Source organism: Bos grunniens, chromosome 8, assembly GCF_055505025.1.
Source record: "Bos grunniens cultivar Pamir isolate PY7600 chromosome 8, Bosgru_T2T1.0, whole genome shotgun sequence".
Taxonomy (NCBI): Eukaryota; Metazoa; Chordata; class Mammalia; order Artiodactyla; family Bovidae; genus Bos; species Bos grunniens.
Window position 1 is genome coordinate 51,892,778 of NC_141172.1, and position 26,948 is coordinate 51,919,725.

Below are 26,948 nucleotides of genomic sequence, written 5' to 3' on the forward strand. Positions count from 1 at the left end.
TGGAATTCCATCACCTCCACTAGCTTTGTTCGTAGTGATGCTTTCTAAGGCCCACTTGACTTCACATTCCAGGATGTCTGGCTCTAGGTGAGTGATCACAGCATCATGATTATCTTGGTTGTGAAGCTCTTTTTTGTACAGTTCTTCTGTGTATCCTTGCCACCTCTTCTTAGTATTTTCTGCTTCTGTTAGGTCCATACCATTTCTGTCCTTCATTGAACCCATCTTTGCATGAAATGTTCCCTTAGTATCTCTAATTTTCTTGAGGAGATCTCTAGTCTTTCCCATTCTGTTGTTTTCCTCTGTTTCTTTGCACTGATCACTGAGGAAGGCTTTCTTATCTCTCCTTGCTATTCTTTGGAACTCTGCATTCAGATGCTTATGTCTTTCCTTTTCTCCTTTGCTTATCGCTTCTCTTCTTTTCACAACTATTTGTAAGGCTTCCCCAGACAGCCATTTTGTCTTTTTGCATTTCTTTTCCATGGGGATGGTCTTGATCCCTGTCTCCTGTACAATGTCACCAGCTTCTGTCCATAGTTCATCAGGCACTCTATCTATCAGATCTAGACCCTTAAATCTATTTCTCACTTCCATTGTATAATCATAAGGGATTTGATTAAGGTGATACCTGAATGGTCTAGTGGTTTTCCATACTTTTTTCAATTTAAGTCTGAATTTGGCAGTAAGGAGTTCATGGATCTGAGCCACAATCAGTATGTGGTCCGCTTGGAGAAGGGAATGGCAAACTACTTCAGTATTCTTGCCTTGAGAACCCCATGAACCATATGAAAAGGCAAAATGATAAGATATTGAAAGAGGAACTCCCCAGGTCAGTAGGTGCCCAGTATGCTACTGGAGATCAGTGGAGATGGAGCCAAAGCAAAAACAATACCCAGCTGTGGATGTGACTGGTGATAGAAATAAGGTCCGATGCTGTAAAGACCAATATTGCATAGGAACCTGGAATGTTAGGTTCATGAATCAAGGCAAATTGGAAGTGATCAAACAGGAGATGGCAAGAGTGAATGTCGACATTCTAGGAATCAGCAAACTAAAATGGACTGGAATGGGTGAATTTAACTCAGATGACCATTATATCTACTACTGTGGGCAGGAATCCCTTATAAGAAATGGAGTAGCCATCGTGGTCAACGAAAGAGTCTGAAATGCAGTACTTGGATGCAATCTCAAAAACGACAGAATGATCTCTCTTCGTCTCTAAGGCAAACCATTCAATATCACAGTAATCCAAGTCTATGCCCCAACCAGTAATGCTGAAGAAGTTGAAGTTAAACGGTTCTGTGAAGACCTACAAGACTTTTTAGAACTAACACCCCAAAAAGATGTCCTTTTCATTATAGGGGACTGGAATGCAAAAGTAGGAAGACAAGAAACACCTGGGGTAACAGGCAAAAGTCTTCTTAGCAGATTAAAAAAAATTTACATGCATTATTTACCAGAACTGGCTTTGTTTTCCCTTTTTAATATAAATGATTAGGAAATACAACTTATTATGTAAAAACTTTATACTTTTCCTTCTCATTATATATTTCATGGATAAAGGTGTTTTTAATTGTCTTACAATGTATGTCAGCTTGTGAGTTTATCTTTTCCTGTTACGTTTTTATAGTATAGTCTAAAACATAAAAACTTTATATTTTCATTTGACGTAATTTGCATAGTCTAAACTGTTAAAATTAACTTAAAGGTGACAAGTAAAATTCGTTCAGAATTACCAGATTTAAAACAAGGTGGAGCCAATCGTGAAGAGATAATGCATAGAGCTTATGATTCCTTTGATATTCAGCTTACAAGCATACAGCTGCTTTTCAGCAGAGTTGGTAAGTACACAAGGCATTATTTGTTGATTCATTTTGCTGAAGTGATTAATTGGGATTTTGGACAATTTCTCTGAAGACTTTGGTATAAGATATGTTAGACATTTTGTATTTTTGAATTAAAAGTGATAGATTTTTCCCAGGAGTGGTATCTCAAGTAGGAGAAATTTTACTATTCAAGGACATTGTCAATGTCTGGAGACATTTTTTGTTGTGAGAAGCAGGGGGTTTGGGCACTACTGCTATCTGGTCCTTCCCTGGTGGCTCAGACAGTTAAGAAATCAGGTTCAGTCTCTTGGTCAGGAAGATCCCCCTGCAGGAGGCAATGGCAACCCACACCAGTATTTGCCTGGAGAATTCCATGGACAGAGGAGCCTGGCAGGCTGCAGTCCATGGGGTCACAAAGAGTCGGACACGACTGAGTAACTAACACTTTCACTTTCCTGTTAAAATATAGTCTGAAGCAGAAGAAGAAAACTGAGGAGGGAAAAGAATTTACCTACTAATTATGTATACTTGAGAATATGGCATTGAGATTATCTAGATGTAGGAAGATTTCCTCATATCATGTATTGTATAAAGTAGTAATGGTAATTTTAGGTTCAGTGTGTTTTTTAGTTTGCTTTCTTTAAACATGTACTGTTTTCTGCAATTAGGTGATAATTGGAAAGAAGCACGAAAACTCAATGTGTCTGCACAGCATATCTTGGTACCTATGCACTTCAATGTGGAGCTCTCTAAGGCCATGGTTTTCATGGATATAAGTATGCCCAAGTATGTATTATCTGTTTCATGTGTTCATAAATTTTCTTATGTAGCTAAGAAATACTATGTTTCATTGATTTTTTTTGTAGTACAATATATATAACATACAATTTACCATTTTAAGTGTATAATTCTGTGGTATTAATAAGTCCATACACACTTTTTCCTGACCACACCACCATCTGTCTCTAGAAGTTTATCAGATTCACAAACTAGAACTCTACCCATTAAACAATAATGCTCCACTTTCTCCTCTTGGAAGTCCATGGCAGTCACCATTTTGTGTTATTTCTCTATGAATTTGACTACTCTAGGTATTTTGTGTAAGTGGAATCATACAATATTTCTCCTTTTGTGCTTGGTTTATTTCTCATAGCATAATGTCTCCATGTTGACCCATGTTGTCGCATACATCAGAATTTCTTTTTTTTTTTTTGTATTGGAGTGTACCCAGTTAATAGTGTTTGATAGTTTCAGGTGAATAGCAAAGGGACTCAGCCATACATATACATGAGAATTTCATTTGTTCTTGAAGCTTAATTTCATTGCACATATATGTCATATATTGTTTATCCATTTATATATTGATGAACATTTAATTATGATAATAATGTTGCTGTGGACATTGGTGTACAGATATCTGTTGGCGTCCTTGCTTTAAATTTCTGGGGTTAGGTATCTAGAAGTAGAATCTTGGATTATTCTATTTTTAATTTTTTGAAAAAAGCTCCCCTACTGTTTTCTGTAGCTACTGCAGTATTTTATAATCCCATCAGCAATGTGCAAAGTTTCCAACTTTTCTAACTCTTTGCCAACACTTGTTATTTTCTTTTTTTAAAAAAATAATAATGATTCTAACAGGCGTGAGTAGTATTTAATTATAGTTTTGAATTGCATTTTCCTAATGATAATTGATGTTGAACATATTTTCACATTCTTCTGGCAGTTTACGTGTTTCTTTAGAAAAATGTCTATTCAAGTCTTTTTGTTGTTCATTTGCTAAATCATGCCCAGCTCTTTGTGACCCTATGGACTGTAGCATACCAGGCTTCCCTGTCCTTTACTATCTCTGGTAGTTCGCTCAAACTCATGTCCATTCAGTTGATGTTGCCATCTAAACTTCTCATCTTTGTCACCTCTTTCTTCTTTTGCCTTTGATATTTCCCAGCATTAGGGTCTTTTCCAATGAGTCAACTCTTTGTATCAGTTGGCCAAAGTATTGGAGCTTCAGCATGCATCCATCCAGTAAATATTCAGGGTTAATTTCCTTTAGGATTGACTAATTTGATCTCCTTTTTGTCCAAGGGACTCTCAATAGTCTTCTCCAACACCACAGTTTGAAAGCATCAGTTCTTTGGCACTCAGCCTTCTATATGGTCCAACTTTCACATCTGTACATGGCTAATGGAAAAACCATAGCTTTGACTGTGTGGACCTTTGTCAGCAAAGTGATGTCTCTACCTTTTAATATGCTGTCTAGATTGTCATTGCTTTTCTTCAAGGAGAAAGCATCATTTAATTCCATGGCTGCAATCCACTGTCCGCAGTGATTTTGGAGATGAAGAAAGTAAAATCCTCCACTGTTTCCATTTTTTCACTATCTATTTGCCATGAAGCTATGGGACCGGATGCCATAATCTTAGTTTTTTGAATGTTGAGTGCTAAGCCAGCCTTTTCACTCTCCTCTTTACCTTTCATCAAGAAGCTCTTTAGTTCCTCTTTGCTTTCTTCCATTAAGGTGGTGTCATCTGCCTATCTGAAGTTATTGATATTTCTCCTGGAAATCTTGATTCCAGCTTGTGATTCATCTAGCCTGGCATTTCACATGATATACTCTGCATATAAGTTAATTAAGCAGGGTGACAGTATACAGCCTTGACATACTCCTTTCCCAATTTTGAGACAGTCCATTTTTCTATGTCTAGAACAATGTAACTATTGTAACTATTGCTTCTTGCCTTGCATACAGGTTTCTTTGGAGGCAGATAAGGTGATCTGGTATTCCCATCTCTTTCAGAATTTTCCACAGTTTATTGTGATACACGCATTCAAAGGCTTTGACATTGTCAATGAAGCAGATGTTTTTCTGGGATTCTCTTGATTTTTCTGTGATCCAGCAGTTGTTGGCAATTTGATCTCTGGTTTCTCTGCCTTTTCTAAATCTAGCTTGTACCTCTGAAAGTTCTCAGTCCACATACAGTTGAAGCCTAGCTTAAAGGACTTTGAGCATTACCTTCAATTCAAGTCCTTTGTGTGTAGTCTGTCACATAAATTGTGTCCATCTCTTTGCAACCCCATGGATTATAGCCCACCAGACTCCCCTGTCCATGGAATTTTCCAGGCAAAAATACTGGAGTGGGTTACCATTTTCTTCTCCAGGGGATCTTCCCGACCAAGGGATCAAACCTGCATTTCCTGCATCAGCAGATGGATTCTTTACCACACCACCTCACACCTTTTAATTACATTGTTTGTGTTTTTTGTTGTCAAGTTGCAGCAAATTTGTTTTGTTTTGTCCTTAATACTTTCTGGGATATTAACTCCCTGTTAGATAAATGAGTTGCAAATATTTTCTTTTGTTTCTGTATTGTCTTATAATCTTTTAATATGTCCTTTGATGCACTAATGCTTTAAAGTATGATTAAGTTTAATTTATCTTTGTTGCTTGTGCTTTTGTGTCAAATGAGAAATTAGTAAATCCAGTGTCCTGAAGTTTTTCCTATATATTTTTTCAAAGAATTTTATACTTTAACTCTTAGGAAATCTTTTTGAGTTAATTTTTGGATATGGTATAAGGTAATCAATCAGTTTTATTCTTTTGCATGTGGGTATGCAGTTTTTCAGCACCATTTGTTGAAAAGACTATTCTTTCTCTGTTCAGTAGTCTTGATAACCCCTGTTGAAAATCATTTGCCCATATATGTGAGGGTTTATTTCTGGGCTTTCTGTTCTGTTCCTTTGGTCTCTGTGTCTGTCTTTATGCTAGTAACACACTGTTTTGATTACTGTAGCTTTGTAATAATGAAATCAGGAAGCGTGAATCATCCAATGTTAATCTTTTTCTACATTGATTTGGTGACTTGGAGTCTATTGCGATTCTACATGAATTTTAAGATGAATATTTCTATTTTTACAACAGATGTCATTGAGATTTTGAATCTGCAGGTGTTTTTAGTTGTGACATGTTAACATTGTCTTCCAATCTATGAATACAAGCTATTTTTCCATTTACTTGTATCTTTTATTTCTTTCCACATTATTTTGTACTTTTCACTATGTCTTTTGCTTCCCTGATTAAGCTTATTCTTTTTGATGCTATTATAAATGGAATTGTTTTCTTAATTTCTTTATAAATGGAAACTCAGTTGACTTTTTTGAGTTGATTTTATCTTATGTAACTTTGAATTTGCTTATAAGTTCTGTGTGTGTGTGTGTATGTATGAAATTGTTAGGACTTTCTACATATAAGACCACTTTATCTTAAAACAGAGGCAATTTTATTTCATCATTTCTACTTTGGATACCTTTTTTTCCCTTTTTCTTGCCTAATTTCTCTGGGTAGAATTTCCAGTACTATGTTGAATAAAGTCAATTTAAGTTTGCATCCTTTATTTTGATCATAGAAGAAAAGCTTTTCATCTTTTCCTTGAGTATGGTATCTGTAGTTTGTTCATATGTGACCTTTATTATTCTGAGTTAGTTTTCTTCTGCTTATAATTTTTGAGTATTTTTATTAGGGAAATGTGTTAAAATTTTCGAATGCTTTTTCTTCATCAGTTGAAATGATCAGATGTTATTTTTGTCCTTTCGTTTTGTTAATGTGGTGTATTACGTTGATCTGTTTTCATGTTTGAACCACTCTTGAATTCCTTATCCCAGTGGGGATAAGTCCTACTGGGTCATGGTGTATAATCCTTTTAATATGGTGTTGAATTTTGTTTACTCTTATTTTTGAGGATTTTTGCATCAGTGTTCATAAGGGATATTGGTTTGTAGTTTTGTTTTTTTTCTTGTAGTATCTTTGTCTGGTTTTGGTATCAGTAATGCTGTCCTTAAGATGCCTTAGGAAGTATTCCTTTCCTTTCAGTTTTTTGGAAGAGGTTGAGAAAAATGTGTGTTTCTTCTTTAAATGTTTAAATGTGTGGTAGAATTCACTTGTGAAACCATCTGATCATGGGCTTTTATTTCTTAGGCGATTTTTGATTAGTGATTCACTCTCTATATTAGTTATAGATCTATCTAGATTTTCTATTTCTTCAAAACTCAGTGTTGATTGGTCTGTGTTTCTAGGAATTTGTTCACGTTAGGTTATCCAATTTGTTGGCATAAAAACCCTCTTATTTTGGTAGAATTAGTGGTGATGTCCCCACTTTCATTTCTGATTTTAGTTGATTCTCTCTTTAATCTTACTAAAGATTCTTCAGTTTTGTTCATCTTTTTGAAGAACCAACTCTTGTTGATTTTCTCAATTATTTTTAAATTCTCTATTTTATTTCTCTCTGATCTGTATTCTTTACTTCAGCTAACTTTTGGGTTAGTTTGCTCCTTTTTTAGTTCTTTAAGATATAAAGTTGTGTTGTTGACTTGAGATCTTTCTTTTTCAGTATAAATGTTTACAGCTATAAATTTCCCTCGGTATAGTTATTGCTTAATGCTATGAATTTTGGTATGTTGTACATAATCTTGATTTTCAGTTGTCTCAATAGATTTGTTTTCCTTGTGACTTCTTCGACTCATTGTTTAACAGTAAATGTGTTAAATTATACATATTTGTAATTTTACATTTTTCATTCTGCTGTTGATTTCTAGTTTCATTCTATTGTGATTTGAAAAGATACTTTCTATGATTTCAATCTTTAAAAAAATTTTGACTCCTGTGTTAGGACCTAAAATTTGGTCTGTCCTGCAAAGTGTTCTGTGTACATGTATGAACAATGTGTATTCTGCTGTTGATGGAGGAGTATTCTGTTTATGTTTGTTGATAGTATTGTTTTCATCCTCTATTTCTTTACTGATCTTTCCTCTGGCTCTTCTGTCAGTTATTGAAAGTGGAGTAGGTTTTGAAGTCTCATGTTAACTGTAGAGTGAATTTTTTCCTCAGTTCTATCAATATTTCATGTAGTTTTGAGCTCTGATATTTGGTGTGTATACATTTCTAGTTATTATATCTTCTTGATGAAGTTACCTTTTATTGTACAGTATCTTTTGTGTAATTATAGGTTTTGACCTACCAGTCTGGTTTGAGTGATCTTATTATAGCCATTTCTGCTTTCTTCTGGGTATTATTGGCATGGAATATCTTTCACTTTCAAGCTGTTTGTGTCCTTAGATCTAAAGTAAGTCTCTTGCAGAAAGCATATAGTTTGATCTGTTTTTTAAAAAATCCATTCTGTCAGTTTATATCTTTGTGAAGTTTAAGCCATTATGTTTGAAATAAATACTGATGAACAGTTTAATTTTGTTAAGTCATTTTGTTACTTTCTGTGTGTCTTATAGCTTTTTTGTCCCTTTTTTCCCTCATTTTTGGCCTTTGTTTTGTTTAGTTGATTTTCTTGTTTTGACATGTTTTGATGCCCTTCTCTTTTCCAGATACACATCTTCTATAGGTAATTTTTTATTAGTTATTTTCATGGAGATTACCTGTAACATTGTAAAGTTGACAATCTTTTTAAAATTGACATCAGCTTAATTTAATTGCATACAAAAACTACTATTTACTGCTCAACCCCCTCCATTTTGTCATTGATGTCAGAAATTATATCCTTACTGTATATTTTATACCCATTATCATAGATTTATAGTTATTTTCATGCATTTGTCTTTTAAATCCTGTAGGAAATAAAAGGTGGAGTTAGAATGAAAAATCATAGTAATAGTTGATTTTATCTATTGAGTTAGGCTGGGCTGTTTAACTGATTTAGTTCTAAATAGTTTTAGACTATAGCTAGTTAGCCCTTTCACCTTTTCTTTCCACCAGTAATTTTTCTCCCTTGCAAACATTCAAACCTCAGCTACAGATCTACTTAAAAGTGTAAAGAAAGACACATCTAACAGCTACCAGACAGTAGACAGTCTAAGGGGAATTGTTATCAGAGAGGCAACAAGAGAATGTTCATATAGTAGTGGTCAAGGTTTTGTGCCTGAAGTATGGGTGGGAGGGATAGTAGGAAGTAGTGATAGCTTGGTCTCTTTTGCATATGCTGTGTTAGGGACCTTTTTCATACTGTTTTACTATGGTGGCCATGTGAAGGGAAGAGACTTAAAAGAAACCTGTGTACTTTTTTTTTTTTTTTCCCTGCCTTTCAAATTATAATAATTCTATTCTCTAGGAAACATTGTACAGTTTACTAACTCTCATTCTCTTATACTTCCTTAATTGAAAATATCAAACTGGGACTCTGAGAGTCTTAAAGTAGAAGAATACCAGGATTTGGTTTGAGAAAGAAGGAAAGAAGACCATTCCATACATTTTGCTATTTTGTATAATCAAGCATTAGGTGTAGGTTAATTTTAGATGCAAGGCTTACATTCTTTGGGTTCCTTTCTAGATGTTCTCCTGCCTATTTACTATTGTCTGATATTTCTTTTAAAGTTAGTCAGTACATGAGAGAAGTCAAAGATGCATGTGATTTCCTGTTGTAAACATGGTTATGAATAAAGTTTTTTTCCAGCATTTTACTTAAGTGTGCTAGAATCTAGGATGTTACAGGGTACCAAAAAAGATGATATTACTGACAGAAGAAATGGCTAACGTCCCTTGCTTTAGATTTCTCTATAAATATATGATGAGGGAGAATTTATGTCCTGTAGTATAGGAAATAGGAGAAGGCAATGGCACCCCACTCCAGTGTTCTTGTCTGGAGAATCCCAGGGATGGGGGATCCTGGTGGGCTGCCGTTTGAGGTCCCACAGAGTCGGATATGACTGAAGTGACTTGGCAGCAGCAGCAGCAATATAGGGAATATGTATAGCATAGCAGAAATTAAAGTAGCTGATTAAGATGTCTTTATATAGATAATGGAATCAAGAGTATGTGAAAGATTAGTTCAATGTGACACTAAGCAGACTGTTTCTTTTAAGAGCCAGATAGTAAATATTTTAAGCTTGAAGTTGTATTGTCTGTCACAAGTACTCAGCTCTGGTGTTTTAGCATGAAAGCAGCTGTAAACAGCACAGAATGAATATGTATAGTTGTATTCCAGAATACTTTTTTTACAAAAATAAGCAACATGCTGGATTAATCCATGGCCATATTTTGCCAAACTGTGGTTCAGTGCATTACGTAACCAACAAAAGGAAAAATCCTCCAGGAAAGCTCTTTGTACTCATATCCTTATGATACTAAAATGGCTATAAGTTAGGACCAGAGATGTGTGCCTGAAATAATCACAGGCAGAAACTATAATGATTTAGAAAGATGAAATCTAAGAAGCATTTGATTTTAGTTTTGTAATGTGGGCAGTATAAAGTGGATATGACATTACATTAAATCCTAGAACTCTACAAGTATCAGGGAACTTTCTTTGAAGTTTGAACTTAAAAAGTTTAAGGCAAATGAAAGGAAATCCTCTTATTATTTGGTGGGTAGTATTTTGGCACCTGTCATCTTCACGTTGTTCAGCTGCCTTACTAAAAGAAATTGAAAATAAGTTTAGGTTCATTAATGAGATGGATCCATAATGTGTACCTATTAAATTAGGATGTATTGGATTAGTTAAAAATACTTACACTATTAGAGATAAATGAAAGGTATAACTTTCTCAAGGAATTCAGATATATTTTTAGCAGTCATTGTGTTTGACTGAAAAGTACGTTTTAAAAAATGAGGGATAAAAATTGTGAATGAAAATTTATTCTGTCTTTGACATCAGTCTCTTTTTAATATATTCTTTTTAATTTTATTTTTAAACTTTACAATATTGTATTGGTTTTGCCAAATATCAAAATGAATCCGCCACAGGTATACATGTGTTCCCCATCCTGAACCCTCCTCCTTCCTCCCTCCCCATACCATCCCTCTGGGTCATCCCAGTGCACCAGCCCCAGGCATCCAGTATCGTGCATCGAACCTGGACTGGCGACTCGTTCCATGTATGATATTATACGTATTTCAATGCCATTCTCCCAAATCATCCCACCCTCTCCCTCTCCCACAGAGTCCAAAAGACTGCTCTATACATCAGTGTCTCTTCTGCTGTCTCGTATACACGGCTATTGTTACCATCTTTCTAAATTCCATATATATGCGTTAGTATACTGTATTCGTGTTTTTCTTTCTGGCTTACTTCACTCTGTATAATAGGCTCCAGTTTCATCCACCTCATTAGAACTGATTCAAATGTATTCTTTTTAATGGCTGAGTAATACTCCATTGTGTATATGTACCACTGCTTTCTTATCCATTCATCTGTTGATGGACATCTAGGTTGCTTCCATGTCCTGGCTATTGTAAACAGTGCTGCGATGAACATTGGGGTACATGTGTCTCTTTCAATTCTGGTTTCCTCGGTGTGTATGCCCAGCAGTAGGATTGCTGGATCATAAGGCAGTTCTATTTCCAGTTTTTTAAGGAATCTCCACACTGTTCTCCATAGTGGCTGTACTACTTTGCATTCCCACCAACAGTGTAAGAGGGTTCCTTTTTCTCCACACCCTCTCCAGCATTTATTGCTTGTAGACTTTTGGATTGCAGCCATTCTGACTGGCGTGAAATGGTACCTCATAGTGGTTTTGTTTTTAAAGATTTTCTTCATATTGCAGCAGTTTCAGAGTCACAGAAAAGTTGATAGGAAGCTCCAGAGATTGTCCTTATACCCCTTGCATCCACTCATGCATGAAAATGAAAAATGCTCAGTTGTGTCCGATTCTTTGCGACTCCATAGACTAGTCCATGGAATTCTCTTGGCCAGAATACTGGAGTGGGTAGCTGTTCCCTCCTCCAGGGTATCATCCAACTCGGGAATCAAACCATCGTCTCCTGCATTGCAGGTGGATTCTTCACCAGCTCAACCACCAGGGAAGCCTAGGACTATTGGAGTGGGAAGGCCTATCCCTTTTCCAGTGGATCTTCCCGATCCAGAAATCAAACCAGGGTCTCCTGCATTGCAGGCAGATTCTTTACCAACTGAGCCATCCATGCATAGCCTTCCCCATTAACAACATCCCTCACCAAGTGGCAAACTTGTTAGATTTACATTAACAGATCAAACTTACATTGACACATCATAATTACCCAAAGTCTGTTCAGGTGAGTTCAGTCGCTCAGTCGTGGCCATCTCTTTGAGACCCTATGAATCGCAGCACGCCAGACCTCCCTGTCCATCACCAACTCCCAGAGTTCACCCAAACCCGCATACATCGAGTCGGTGATGCCATCAAGCCATCTCATCCTCTGTCGTCCCCTTCTCCTCCTGCCCCCAATCCCTCCCAGCATCATAGTCTTTTCCAGTGAGTCAACTCTTCGCGTGAGATGGCCAAAGTATTGGAGTTTCAGCTTTAGCATCAGTCCTTCCAATGAACACCCAGGACTGATCTCCTTTAGAAATGACTGGTTGGATCTCCTTGCAGTCCAAGGGACTCTCAAGAGTCTTCTCCAACACCACAGTTCAAAAGCCTCAATTCTTTGGCTCTCAGCTCTCTTCACAGTCCAACTCTCACATGCATACATGACCACTGGAAAAACCATAGCCTTGACTAGATGAACCTTTGTTGGCAAAGTCTGTAGTTTACATTATATTTCACTCTTGATGTTGTACATTGAATGGGTTTAACAAATGCGTGACATGTATCCATCATTATGGTATCATATAGACTTTATCTTATAGAGCATTTTCACTGCTTTAAAAAGTCTTCTGTTTTATCCCTCCTCTATCACACAAGCCCTAGCAAGCATTGATCTTTTTACTGTGTCCATAGTTTTGCCTTTTCCAGAATGTCATATAGATGGAATTATAGAGGAGAAAGACTTTTCAGGTTGGCATCTTTCACTTAGTAATATGCATTTGAGGTTCCTCCCTATCATTTCATAACTTGATAGCTCAATTTTTAAATGCTGAATAATAGTCCATTATCTGATGTATCACAGGGTGTTTATCCATTACCTTCTGCAGGAGATCTTGGTTGCTTCCAAGTTTAGCTATAAAACTGAAATATAAAATTTTTGTGGATAAACTTGATTCATATAAATTTATGGGAAAAGCTATGATAGACATCCATGGATTTATGGATAAGTTTATGGATAAATCCCCATAGGATTTATGGGGACATAACTTTAAATTCCTTTGGGTAAATATCAAGGAGCTGTTATAGACATCCATGGATTTATGGATAAATTTATGAATAAATACCCATAAGCTCCCAAATCACTGCAGATGGTGACTGCAGCCATGAAATTAAAAGATGCTTACTCCTTGGAAGAAAAGTTATGACCAACCTAGATAGCATATTCAAAAGCAGAGACATTACTTTGCCAACAAAGGTCCGTCTAGTCAAGGCTATGGTTTTTCTAGTGGTCATGTATGGATGTGAAACTGAATTGAACTGAACTTTAAATTCCTCTGGGGTAAATATCAAGGAGCAAAATTGCTGGATCATATGGTAAGAGTATCAGATCAGATCAGTCGCTCAGTCGTGTCCAACTCTTTGCAACCCCATGAATCTCAGCACGCCAGGCCTCCCTGTCCAACACCAACTCCCAGAGTTCACTCAGACTCATGTCCATCGAGTCAGTGATGCCATCCAGCCATCTCATCCTCTGTCGTCCCCTTCTCCTCCTTCCCCCAATCCTTCCCAGCATCAGAGTCTTTTCCAATGAGTCAACTCTTCACATGAGGTGGCCAAAGTACTGGAGTTTCAGCTTTAGCATCATTCCTTCCAAAGAAATCCCAGGGCTGATCTCCTTCAGAATGGACTGGTTGGATCTCCTTGCAGTTCAAGGGATTCTCAAGAGTCTTCTCCAACACCACAGTTCAAAAGCATCAATTCTTCGGCGCTCAGCCTTCTTCACAGTCCAACTCTCACATCCATATATGACCACTGGAAAAACCATAGCCTTGACTAGACGGACCTTTGTTGGCAAAGTAATGTCTCTGCTTTTCAATATGCTATCTAGGTTGGTCATAACTTTCCTTCCAAGGAGTAAGCGTCTTTTAATTTCATGGCTGCAGTCACCATCTGCAGTGAGTTTGGAGCCCAGAAAAATAGTCTGACACTTTCCACTGTTTCCTCATCTATTTCCCATGAAGTGATGGGACCGGATGCCATGATCTTCGTTTTCTGAATGTTGAGCTTTAAGCCAACTTTTTCACTCTCCACTTTCACTTTCATCAGGAGGCTTTTTAGTTCCCCTTCACTTTCTGCCATAAGGGTGGTGTCATCTGCATATCTGAGGTTATTGATATTTCTCCCGGCAATCTTGATTCCAGCTTGTGTTTCTTGCAGTCCAGCGTTTCTCATGATGTGCTCTGCATCTTCAGTTTTATAAGAATCTTTCAGACTGTCTTCTAAGTGGCTATACCCTTTTGCATTGCTGTCAGCAGTGATTGTGAGTTCCTGCTGCTCCACATCCTTGCCATTATTTAGTGTTGTCAGTATTTAGTGTTGTCAGTATTATGGTAGGTGTGTAGTAGTATCTCAGTAATTCTTATTTTGATTTGTATTTCTCTGATAGTATATAATGTGAAACATCTTTGCTTATTTGCTGTCTGTGTGTCTTCTTTGATGAGGTGTCTGTTAAGATCTTTGGCCCGTTTTTCAACTAGATTGCCTTCTTATTGAGTAGTATTGAACTTTTTGGATAGTGTTCCTTTATGAGATCTTTCTTTTGCAAATATTTTCTCCCACTTGGTAGCTTGTCTTATAATTTTCTTGGAATTGTCTTTTGTAGAGCAGAAGCTTTAAATTTTTTTTTCTTTAATTCATTACTCTCCGTTTTGGCTGTGGCATATAGGATCTTAGTTCCCTGAACAGGGGTCAAACCCTTGCTCCCTGCAGTAGAACCAGGAATTGTCAGGGAAGTTCCATAAGTTTTTTAATTTTAACCAAATCCAGTTTATCAATTAGTTCTTTCATGAATTGTGCCTTTGCATTGTATCTATTAAGTGATATCTAAAAAGTATCTGAAAAGGTCATCTAAGTTTTCTTTGATTTGTCTTTGTGGAGCTTTATAGTACTGGGTTTTAAATTTAGGTCTGTGGTCCACTTTCAGTTGGCTTTTGTGAAAGGTATAAAGCCTATGTATAAATTAATGTTTTTGCATTTCAATATTCGTTTATTCAGTACCATTTGTTGAAGAGAATGTCTTTGCTCCATTATTTGTCTTTGCTCTTTTGTCAGAGATTCAGACTGTATTTGTGGAGGTCTGTTTTGCACTCTCTATTCTGTTCCATTGATCTGTTTGTCTATTGTTTTGACAGTAGCACAGTGTCTTGCTTACTGTAGCTTTAGAGTAAGTCTTGAATCAGGGAATGTCAATCCTCCAACATTGCTCTTCTTCAGTATTATGTTGACTAATATGTTCTGGGTCTCTTGCCTCTCCATATAAATTTTAAAATCAATTTGTCCATATCCATTAAATAACTTCATGGGATATTGATTGTGATTGCATTGAATCTATAGCTCAGTTGGGGATTAACTGACATCTTGACAGTATTGAATTTTCCTACCCTTGAATGTGGAATATTTCTTCATTTATTTAGTTGTTTATTATCAGAATTTTACAGTTTTCCTCCTATGAATTTTGTATTTGTTAGATTTATGCCTAAGTATTACTTTCTTTGGATGCTAATATAAATGTTCTTGTATTTTTAATTTCATATTGTACTTGTCCTTTGGTATATAGGGAAGCAGTTCACTATTCTATATTAATCTTATATCGTACAACTATACTATATTAGCTTATTAGTTTCAGGAATGTTTTAATAGATAATTTACAAGGATGATCATGTTGTCTGTTGACAAAGACAGTTTTATGTCTTTACCAATCTGTATACTTTTAAATTTTATTTTCTTGGCTTACTGCATTGACATGACTTCTAGTGTGATGTTGAAAAGGACTAGTGAGAGGGACATCTTTGTTTTGTACCCAGTCTTGCTGGGAAAACGTTCAGTTTCTCACTGTTAAGGCTGATGTTGGTTGTAGGTTTTTGCAAGATATTTCTTAATTCTAATTTACTGAGAGTTCTTATCATGAATGGGTGTTGAATTTTGTTACATATTTCTCTATATGATTGTGATTTTTCATTCAGATCTGACTTTTAAACCTGGTTTTAAATATATAATCTCTTGGACAGGTAATTTGTACTTGCCAAACCTAATTTCCTGCTAGGAACCATGTATATATGGGAACTTATAAGAAACAGGGAGCAGAAATACATTTCTGCCTCATAGATTGTGAGAATTATTTATTGTATTACATATCAACTGCTTTCCTTAATGCCTATTGGTAATAAACACTTACAAGTAGTAATTGTCAACTGGCATTGACAAAATAATAGAAGGATAGTAAACATAATTGGAGAAGGCAATGGCACCCCACTCCAGTACTTTTGCCTGGAAAATCCCATGGACGGAGGAGCCTGGTAGGCGGCAGACCATGGGGTCGCACAGAGTTGGACACGACTGAAGTGACTTAGCAGTAAACAGAATAACAATAGAAAATAAGCCTTTTAAATATAATGTTGTTAATTCAGCTGATGAGATTGGAAAAATGATGGGAATTCTTAGATTGTGAAATAATTTGTCCCGTGGACCGTGTAGATAATTTTTAGTACTTAATATCACATTTGATTATTCTTAGATAATATAAGATGAATAGTCATTTTTTAAATAGTGATTTCTGTCTTTTTGAAACAGATTCAAGATTTATGGAAACTTACCATTAATTTCTTTACGAATCTCAGATAAAAAACTGCAAGGGATTTTGGAACTGATTGAAAGCATTCCAAAACCCTCACCTGCAACTGAAGTAAATGTGCCTGTCAAATCATCTCAGGTAATGTATTTTCAAAATTAATGAAAGAAGAATTTAAAAACAGATTTCACAAAGAGTATGTGTAACCACAGAAATTTGGAGTGAAACAGTTCATCCGTAATAGACTTTTTAAAATTACGTTTTGAAAGAGAAAATGATAAAATAGTTAAAGATGCAAATAGTAAACAAAAGTGTAAAATGGTGTCTACCTTTCTTCACTTTTCCGATCTTTAATCCCTTTCCTTGGTGGTTAACTTCTGCTTCTCTAGTTTTTTGAAAATGTTTATAGCTTTTGTTAATACACACATGTACAAATATGTATCTATGTGTATACATATATATATGTTTATATTATAATGTTCTTAAAATTTACATAAATGGGATAATTATACTTCCTGTTTTAAATCTTTTTTCACCATTATTAACATATGTTATTTACCTTGGAGATATTTACCTGTTCAGCATATAAAGATATGCCTTTTTTTTTTTTTAATGGTGGTACAGTGTTAAATTTTGTGAGTGTACCATCCTTTGTATAATGTAATTCTCTTTTGATGGGCTTTTATATTGTTATATTTTTAGTTATAAAAAATATCAGTGCTTTGAACTTTCTTATACATATATTTGAGTATTTTTTTTATCCATTGGATACATTTCTGGAAGTGGTATTGTTGAGTGAAATATGTGAATTTTATTTTTTAATGAATTTTGCCAAATTTGCTTTTTGATTACAAATGTTTAGTCCCACCAGCGTTAAATGTTGTTTCTCAGTTCTCATTAGTCTTGAGTATAAACAAATGTGACAGTTTTAGTGTAGTCAGTAAAGCAGAAGTAGCTGTTTTTTTTTGGAATTCCCTTGCCTTTTCTATGATCCAGCGTATGTTGGCAATTTGACCTCTGGTTCCTGTGCCTTAGCTCAGACTCATGTCCATTGAGTCAGTGATGCCATCCATCTCTCTCATCCTCTGTTGCCCCATCTTCTCTTGCCCTCAGTCTTTCCCAGCATCAGGGACTTTTCCAGTGAATTGGCACTTTGCATCAGGTGGCCAAAGTATTGAAACTTCAGTTTCAGCATCAGTCCTTCCAGTGAATGTTCAAAGTTGATTTCCTTTAAAATTGACTGGTTTGATCTCCTTGTAGTCCATGAGACTCTCAAGAGTCTTCTCCAGTACCATAGTTCAAAAGCATCAACTCTTTGGCACTCAACCTTCTTTATGGTCCTCTGTTGTGATTACTGTTTTCATAGAGTCCCTTCTTTCAGTCCTTTCACTTTTCTATTTGTGTATTTGGATCTAAAAGGAATCTCTAGTAGACAGCATGGTGACAGGAGATGGTGAGGGACATGGAATCCTGGCATACTGCAGTCCATGTCCATGGGGTCACAAACAGACACAATGAGTAACTGAATAACAACAAAGTAGACAGCATGTAGTTGGATCCAATTTTTTTTCATCCATTTTGTCAGTTTGTTCCTTTTGATTGGATGGTTCCATCCATTGATATTTAAAGCCATTGGTTGAAGAAAGAAATGACAACCTGCTCTAGTATTCTTGCTTGGGAAATCCTATGGACAGAAGAGCTCAGTGGACTGTAGTCCATAGGATCAAAAGAGTTGGGCATAACTTAGCAACTGAACCGCCACCGCCATGTATTTTCAGCCATGAAATGGCCATGCTAAATACTGGACTAAATCTGGTCAGTTCCGTTCAGTCATTCAGTTGTGTCTCACTCTTTGCAACCCCATGGACTGCAGAACGCCAGGCTTCCCTGTGCATCACCAACTTCCAAGCTTGCTCAAACTCATGTCCCTGTTAACTTTTCCAAAAGTGTCATGGAGATTTACAGGTTTCTGGATTAATTGGATAAGATGTTTTTTCCGTGCCATTTTGTGTCTCCCTGAACTGAGGAGGATGCAATTGTGCTTTTATTACCCCCTGATGCTTCCATATTAGAAGTAACCATACAAGTGTGGTTTGGTTATTGTTCTTTTGCGCCTTTTGTTTTAATGAGCTTTTTTAATGCTTTTTTAGTCCACTACCCATTTCCAGTTGATCCAAATAAGACTAAAAGGTAATGTTTTGCCTTTTTTATTTTTTTTAACATGAAGAGAAAATCAGAGTAGTGAAATGTAAATCTATTTCATTCCTCTTCACTTCTTGTTTGTCCTCACTGATCTTTTTTTTTTAGTCTAAGAGTCCAAAATATTTGTTACTTTTACTTTGTATTTTATTCCTGTGACTCATTGAAATTCTCTTGTTTTAAGTAATAAAACCAATATAATCTCATATATAAACTTGAAGAAGTAGATTTTACAAGTTATATATAGCATGATCCTAAAATAAGGGATTTTGTATTTTCATCTGCTTTTTTCTAATGTCTCTTGTTGACTTATATTTGATTTTCTCTTGTGTTTGTCATTATTGAACTATACCAGATGTTCATTTGATGCTTGTGCTCTGCCTATAGTGTACAAATTGAGTTAAACAGATACAAGTCTTATCCTTTAGGAATTTTGCAGTTCAGTAAGAATACAGAGATAAAGATGAGGTCAGAGACACCTGTACAGATACCAAATACATAAGTAAAATATTAAGCATTAAAGTCATTACTGATTAGGAAATTTTTTCTTTTAACATTCTGAATTTATAAACTGTGTTTTGAGTTAATACCAGTTTAACTGCAAAGCAGCCAGAAACTTTTGTACAGCTTTGTACTCCCTGTGGTATTGTCACAATTTCCATATTATACATTGTGTATTCAGTAGTGTCGTTATAATTATTCTTATGGTTTTCTTTTAAGTGTACAGGAAATGAAAAAGGTGACTCTGAACTAAGAATACAACATCTCCTTATTTATTTATTCATGTAATTATATGTACTGGAGATTTCTTCTTTATATAGCTTTGAGTTACTATCTAGTATTCTTTTCCCTACCTAAAGGGCTCTGGCAAGGATTTCTTATTGGACAAGTATAGTGATGATACACTCCTTATGTTGTTGTTGTTTGTCTGGAAATATCTTAATTTCTCTCTCATTTTGAAGGATAGTTTTGCCAGACACATAATCCTTGGTGTCAAATATGACTTTCCATTACCTTTTGACCTTCATGGTTTCTGGTAAGAAATTAGCTTTTAATAGTTTACTGAGAGTCTTAACATAGGCAGCTCACTTCTCTTATTGCTTGCAAGTTTCTTACTTTGTCTTTCAGCTGTTCGATGATAATATGTTTTGGAGTGGATGTATTTGAATATATGTTACTTTCAGTTATTAAACTTAGATTTTTTAGGTTTATGTAAGTGCTTTGCTCAGTTGCCCAGTTGTGTCCAACTCTTTGCGGCTCCATGAACTGTAGCCTGCCAGGCTCCTCTGTCCCAGTTTTTCATCATATTTGGGCACATTTTTGGTAATTATTTTTTCAGATATGCTTTCGTGCCCTCTCTTCGTCTTTTTCTTGCTGGTGTTCTCATAATGCATACATCACCTTACATTATGGTATCTCACAGGCCCCTTAGGTTGTGTTCATTTTTCTTTATCCTTTGTTTCTTTTCTTTTTTTTTTTTTTTAATAATTTTGACTGATGTGTGCACATGTTTACTGCTAGCTCAACTCTGCTTTTGAAATTCTCTAATGTATTTTTTCTTTCAGTTATTGTAGTTTTCAGGTCTGGAACTTGCTTGGTTTCTTTTTATAATTTCTGTCTCTTTATTGATACTTTCCATTTGTTGTAACATTCACCTGGTTTCCTTTATCTCTTTCTCAATGGCTCATTTTAGCTCTCTGAGAACATTTTAGACAATTTATTTAACGTTTTTTTTTCCCCCAGTAAATCTGATGCCTTTGCTTCTGCTTGAACTATGTCTGCTATTTTCCTCTGTGCATAGGCCACACTTTGTTTCTTTGCATCTGTTCCCCTGCTGTTGTAACTAGATAGAGGAATTATGAGGAAATTACAGATCTATATATTCATTAACATAGATTTTAAAATATTAATACTTAGCAAATATTATAGTCAAATAGTATGATATTTTAAAAAGATTAGATACTACGATACTTTAAAACACCCAGGAAAGCATTTATCCCATGAAAGCAATAATAGTTCACCAATCAGTGTTAAGTACACTTATTCAATTATTGAATAAAGGATAAAAAATGTATGATTATTTCAGTAGACAAGGAAAAAGCATTGATAAGATCCAACAACCATTCATGATATCAAACTGAGAATATAAGGGCGCCCCATCAATTTAGGAAACTAAGATAGTTTATTTTGAAAAAGACTGAACGCTTCCCCTGTAATATCACGGATAGTGCAGGAATGATGGCTTTTCTCACTACTTCTATTCAAATTCATACTGAAGATTCTAGCTTCTGCAGTAACTTAAGAGAAATAATGACAGAATAGAAAGGGAAAAGTAAAACTGTTTCCTGATGATATGATCATTTATGCAAAAAGTCCTAAGGAATGTAGAAAAATACAACTAGCAATAGCGAATTTGTCACGGTTGCAGTCTATATCATCAATGTAAATAGTAAGTTGTTTCTAAAAATCAAATTAAGAAAAATATTCCTTTTGTAATAGCATTAAAAAATTAAATAATTAGGAAAAGTGTAGCAAAGGAATAATAAGACCTGTGAATCTAAAACTACAGGACATTTCTGTAAAAAATTGATCATGACCTAAATAAGTGGAATGATACAGTTAAGAATTGGAGGACTGACCTTCTTAAAATGACAGTTCTCTCAAAACCCTATAGATTTCTCACAGTCCCAATCTAAATACCAGATTTTTCTTTTGGAAGTTAGCAAGTTTATTATAATACACATATGGAAATACATGAACATATGTTGGCCAAAAAATTTGGATAAGAATAATGTTGGTGGGTTTCTAATATTTGATTTCAAGGCTTATTTTATAGCTGCTTTATTCAGGAAAGTGTTGTTTCAGCGTAAGAATGGACATAAAGATAACTAAAGTAGAATAGAATTCAGAAATAAATTAACAATATGGTTAATGTATATATTTTATTTCTTACAAAGTTTCCAGTGCAACTAAGTAAGTCTTTTCAACAATTGTTTTAAAATAATTAGATTTCCATGTGGGGAAAAAGTGAACATCAGCCTGTAACATATACCAAACATGGAATTTAACCTGCAATGGAACAGAGACTTAATGTAAATGCCCAAAGGTGTAAAGTTTGAAAACCTTCAAAAACAGAGAAAATCTTTGAGTTCTTGTGGTGGATAAAAGTGTCTTGGGATAAATAGGTACAAATATAGGAGAAAAAAAGTAAATTCCTAGATACTAAAATTTTCTGCCTTTTGAATGATACTGTTAATAATGAAAAAAGGCTGTCCATCCAACTGGGAAAAATATTGGCAACCCATACAACTTAGAAAAGCTGTTAGTCGCTAAGTCGAATCCGACTCTTTGCAACACCATGGACTGTAGCTCCATAGGTTCCTCTGTCCATGGGATTCTCCAGGCAAGAATACTGGAGTGGGTTGCCATTCCCTTCTGCAGGGGATCTTCCCAACCCAGGGATTGAACCTGGGTCTCCTGCATTGCAGGCAGACTCTTTACCATCTGAGCCACAAGAGAAAGACTATCCAAAATATGTAAGGAGACCAGGAATCCAATAAGAAATGAGCAAACAGACAAGAAAGATGTTCAGTTTTATTATTCACCTCATAAAACAAAATCTTCTTTAATGAATGTAGTGTAAAAAACTTCAAAACATTCAATATTGAAATTGGAGGCAGCAGAGTTGTTACTTTTTGTGGTGGTATGCCTGATGATTGAGGACTCTGAGGGCAGCTTCTGAGTTGCTGGTAATGTTCTGTTCCTGGATCTGAATTTTGGGTGCATGGGTGTGTTTTCTTTTTGAAATTTAGTTTTTATACTTAAATTACATACTCATATGCAGTAGATTATATTTCAGTAAAAATGTTTCCGCCAAATGAATACGATTCTGAGAAGCAGAAACAATCCATGAACCATGTGTAACTATATTTGTGAAATTCTAATTAAAACTAGGGTGAAAATGCCAGTAAGATTATGTCTGAGAATGCTAAATGTTAATGAGGAAGTGGAGCCATACAAACACTAATCTACTGATGACATCATATAATGTCTTATAAACACTTGTGAAAACATATTGATAGTACTTATTAAAGTGAATATATAAAATTCCACTCTGATATATACACGATAGAAAATCTTGCATTTGAGCCCATGTGTTAAATGATGGTTATACTGGTAATGTGAGTAAAAGCAAAAATCTAAACCACACAAGTATTTGCCAACATTGTAATGGACAAATAACCAGTGGTTTATATTCATCAATGTATAGCAGTAAGAATGAGTAAAGTATCAATATGGATAAAATTTAAAGAATATTTTGTTGAAACAGTGTCACAGGAAAATGTATGCAATATTATTGCCTCTTTCTGAGTTTAGAAAGAAACAGGTTAAATAATATTTTACTTATAAAATCAGTCATAGAAGGTTAAAAACAAGTAAATAAAATAAATCAGTTTTAGGGAATGTGATCAAGAAAGTAGCACATAAGATGCTTCTAGGTAAGTATCTGGTACTATTTTGGGTTTTGGCCTGGATGGAAGATTCAGGGGTATCTTTTATTATTAACATTTTCAAATGAATTATATATTTTTTGTATGCTCTACTTGGCTCAGGACAGTAGAAAAGTAATTTACTAAAATATCTTTAAAAAATTAAAAATAAAAGTACAGGCTCCCTAACCACAGAGGCTTTAAATTTTGAGACTTTGGTTGTTTCCTGTGGATGCCATAGAGGTGGCTTCCTTTATTTAGTAAGATGTTAAGATATATCTATGATTTCTTCCTATACGAGGAAATGATTGTAACAGTTGTGAAATTTATATTTAGCCTTAAATTGTAAAAGCACTTCTTTAAATTTACATTTACAAATTTTCTAGTTCAGACTGGAATTTTTCCAGTTAATTCAGATTTATGTGTGTGTGTGTTTGTTGTCACAGTCGTCCTAGAACTTACAATAAAAGTCTATGTACCAGTTGAGAGTGAATTAACTTTTCTTCCAGGTTCAAAGATCCACTTCTTTGGGAACATCACAGATGTCACAGAAGAAATTTCCTCTTTTGGAAATTCCATGTGTTGAAGATGGTAAAATGAAGCTACTTTAGGAAATTTTCCTTGTTATAAATAGATTATAAAAATAATTTTCATTTGGAGACCACATAAACAATTTCAGGCAATAGTAGATATGCATGTTATCTAGAAAATTTCACTTAAATTCCTTTTGCAGTGGGATTTTCTGGAGAGAGTAACATGGAAGCATATGCACTACCATGTGTAAAATAGGTAACCAAAAGGAATTTGCCGTATGACGCAGGGAACTCAAACTGGGGCTGTGTAACAATGTAGAGGGGTGGGAAGGGTGGGAGGGAGGTTAAAGACCAAGAGGACACATGTATACCTATGGCTGACTCATGTTGATGTGTGCCAGAGGCCAACACAATATTGTGAAGAAATTTTCCTTCAATTAAAAATAAGCTTCAAAAAACAATTGAATCCCATAGTAACAAGGACCACTAGTAAGTTTTAATCTTCTCTATCCTATTGTGATCTAAAAGAACCCATGAAAGTTTGTGTCTAATTTATAACCTGTTACTTAGCTTTTGGAGATCTTCATTATAGTAATTTTTTTTTTAACTTTTCACATTTTATTTTCACTTATTAAAGGAAAATAATCAAGCCTTAATATATACATTCACCTATGAAGACTTGTAAATATTTTGTTATGAAATACAGGTTTTTTTGGCCACACTGGAAAGAAAAATAAATATATTTTACTATTTTTAAGAGTTTAAAAATTGCTAAATGTTAAATAACAGAAATTGCCATGTTGATCCTCAGTTTTCTAGAGAATGTTTACCTTTCTCTGTAGTGATCAGGCTTGGTGGGAAGGGGAAGGAAATGTTTTTGTGAGATCATCTATCCTTATATTCAATTTTATATTTTTAGGGATATATTAGATGGTTTTAGTTTCTCTTAAACCTTCTTTTAATAGTTTGACTGGATTTTGGACCCTTTAAAGTATGTTTAAAAAATTTATTATCATATATATGGCTAAATAGTTGTCCATATGTGAAATAGTGCTTAATCTTAGTTTCTCTGTTTAAACTGCAGGGCCTGCCCCCTGCTTTTACTGTTTCAGAGTTTGTAATTAAGTTCTGTTTTGCTCTCCAGATAGAGTGAGCATATTAGTATGTTCCTTTGAGTATTCATCATGTAGGTAGTAATTGGCCTTGGCATTTGCTATAAAATTTTCTTTGGCAGTTTTTAGACTATTGATTTTAAAGATGCCTATTCTAAAGATTGCATTTTGTAATTTTTGATACATTTTGTCATTAAGAATTTATTTTTGCAGCTATAATCTCTATATTCTTTTCTTTTTATTTTGATGTTGCAGTTTTTTGAAAACTGACATTTCAGTTTTTTGAAGAAGTGTTGTAGTGTTCATATTTATTTCAGATAAATTATTAAAATTTTATTATTAAATCAGTCCTGTAGATTATTGACTTAAAAAATGTTCTGTGGTATTTAGATTCAGATGAGGAGTTTTTTGATGCACCATGTAGTCCATTGGAAGAGCCTCTTCAATCACCATCTAGAATTAAAAGTCCTCAACAGAAAAATCTTCAGAAACCAGATTGTTTTAAAAATATGATTGAGTATAAAATAAGATTTGAAGTGCCAGAGGTATGCCTTATATGTACCGTAGTAAAATTAATATGGCTTATTTAAATTTTGGTCATTTCTGCTATTCACAGATTATTTATATAGTCTTATTACTAATAGACATTGTTTTAATCCTATTTAAGCTCAATCCAGATGTTACTTTGTGATTCTTCTTCCCCTTTGAAGATTAATTTCCTTAATAATTAAAGATTTGGCCACCCTCACCTTCTGAGAGGGACCACATTCTGTCTGTGGAAAGTTTAAATAAATCCTCTTTCACTTAAAAAAATAATTAAGAGTTTATATGTATTATTACTATTCAGTATATATTTATTGAAGATAATTTGCCTAGTGCATGTATTTTATATGTATAAGATCTCTCCTAAATTGAAATCTATATCATTTATATCATATGTATACCTCATATATCCATATATGGCCACCATCTGCGTAAATATTTTTGTGTGTGTGTTAGATAGTTGTTTCTTTTTTCTTTCTTTTCTAGGTTTTGATTCAGTTCTGTCACCTTGTTGGAGACTGTGAACTACCCGTGGTAGAAATTAATGTCTTAGGATTGGGCACAGATATTGAGCTTAGAACATTTGATTTGAAAGCAAATGCCTTTTTGAAAGAGGTCTGCTTAAAATGTCCAGATTATTTTGGTAAGTATCTCTGTTTTTAAAAATAATTTAGTTCAGTTCAGTCGCTTAGTTGTGTCCGACTCCTTGCGACCCCATGGACTGCAGCACGCCAGGCCTCCCTGTCTATCGCCAACTCTTGAAATTTACTCAAATCCATGTCCATTGAGTCAGTGATGCCATCCAACCATCTTATCCTTTGTCGTCCCCTTCTCCTGCCTTTAGTCTTTCCCAGCATCAGCGTCTTTTCAAATGAGTCAGTTCTTCACATCAGGTGGCCAAAGTATTGGAGTTTCAGCTTCAACATCAGTCCTTCTAATGAGTATTCAGGACTGATTTTCTTTAGGATGGGCTGGTTGGATCTCATAGCAGTCGAAGGGATTCTCAAAAGTCTTCTCCAACACCACATTTCAAAAGCATCAGCTCTTCAGCGCTCAGCTTTCCAACTCTCACATCCATACATGACTCCTGGAAAAACCATAGCTTTGACTAGACAGACTTTGTTGGCAAAGTAACAGACTTTTGTTGTCTCTGCTTTTTAATATACTATCTAGGTTGGTCATAACTTTCCTTCCAAGGAGTAAGCGTCTTTTAATTTCATGGCTGCAGTCACCATCTGCAGTGATTTTGGAGCCCCAAAAAATAAAGTCTGTCACTGTTTGCACTGTTTCCCCATCTGTTTGCCATGAAGTGATGGGACCAGATGCTGTGATCTTAGTTTTCTGAATGTTGAGCTTTAAGCCAACTTTTTCACTCTCCTCTTTTCATTTTCATTAAGAGGCTCTTTAGTTCTTTACTTTCTGCCATAAGGGTGGTGTCACCTGCATATCTGAGATTAATTAAAAAATTAATTTTAATATTTGATTAGCTTCTAGATATAAATTCTCTAGACATTTAGTCAGTACATTTGATATTATCAAAGACATATTATGAGTTAGTCTTCAACTTTCATATTATACTTTGATCTAAGGAGTAGGCTAGAGGGATATGAAGACAACTT

General features: G+C 35.0%; 1 protein-coding gene across 3 annotated transcripts in view; it reads left to right on the forward strand.

Moving 5' to 3' along the window:
* Positions 1-26,948, forward strand: part of VPS13A (vacuolar protein sorting 13 homolog A) — a 282,305-nt gene that overhangs the window by 98,907 nt on the left and 156,450 nt on the right. For all 3 annotated transcript variants that reach the window (XM_086415617.1, XM_086415618.1, XM_086415619.1), the window contains 6 exons: positions 1,709-1,841; positions 2,495-2,612; positions 16,455-16,593; positions 23,651-23,732; positions 25,177-25,331; positions 25,816-25,972. In XM_086415617.1, the coding sequence (XP_086271743.1) occupies positions 1,709-1,841; positions 2,495-2,612; positions 16,455-16,593; positions 23,651-23,732; positions 25,177-25,331; positions 25,816-25,972 (784 nt within the window). The remainder of the gene's footprint in view (positions 1-1,708; positions 1,842-2,494; positions 2,613-16,454; positions 16,594-23,650; positions 23,733-25,176; positions 25,332-25,815; positions 25,973-26,948) is intronic.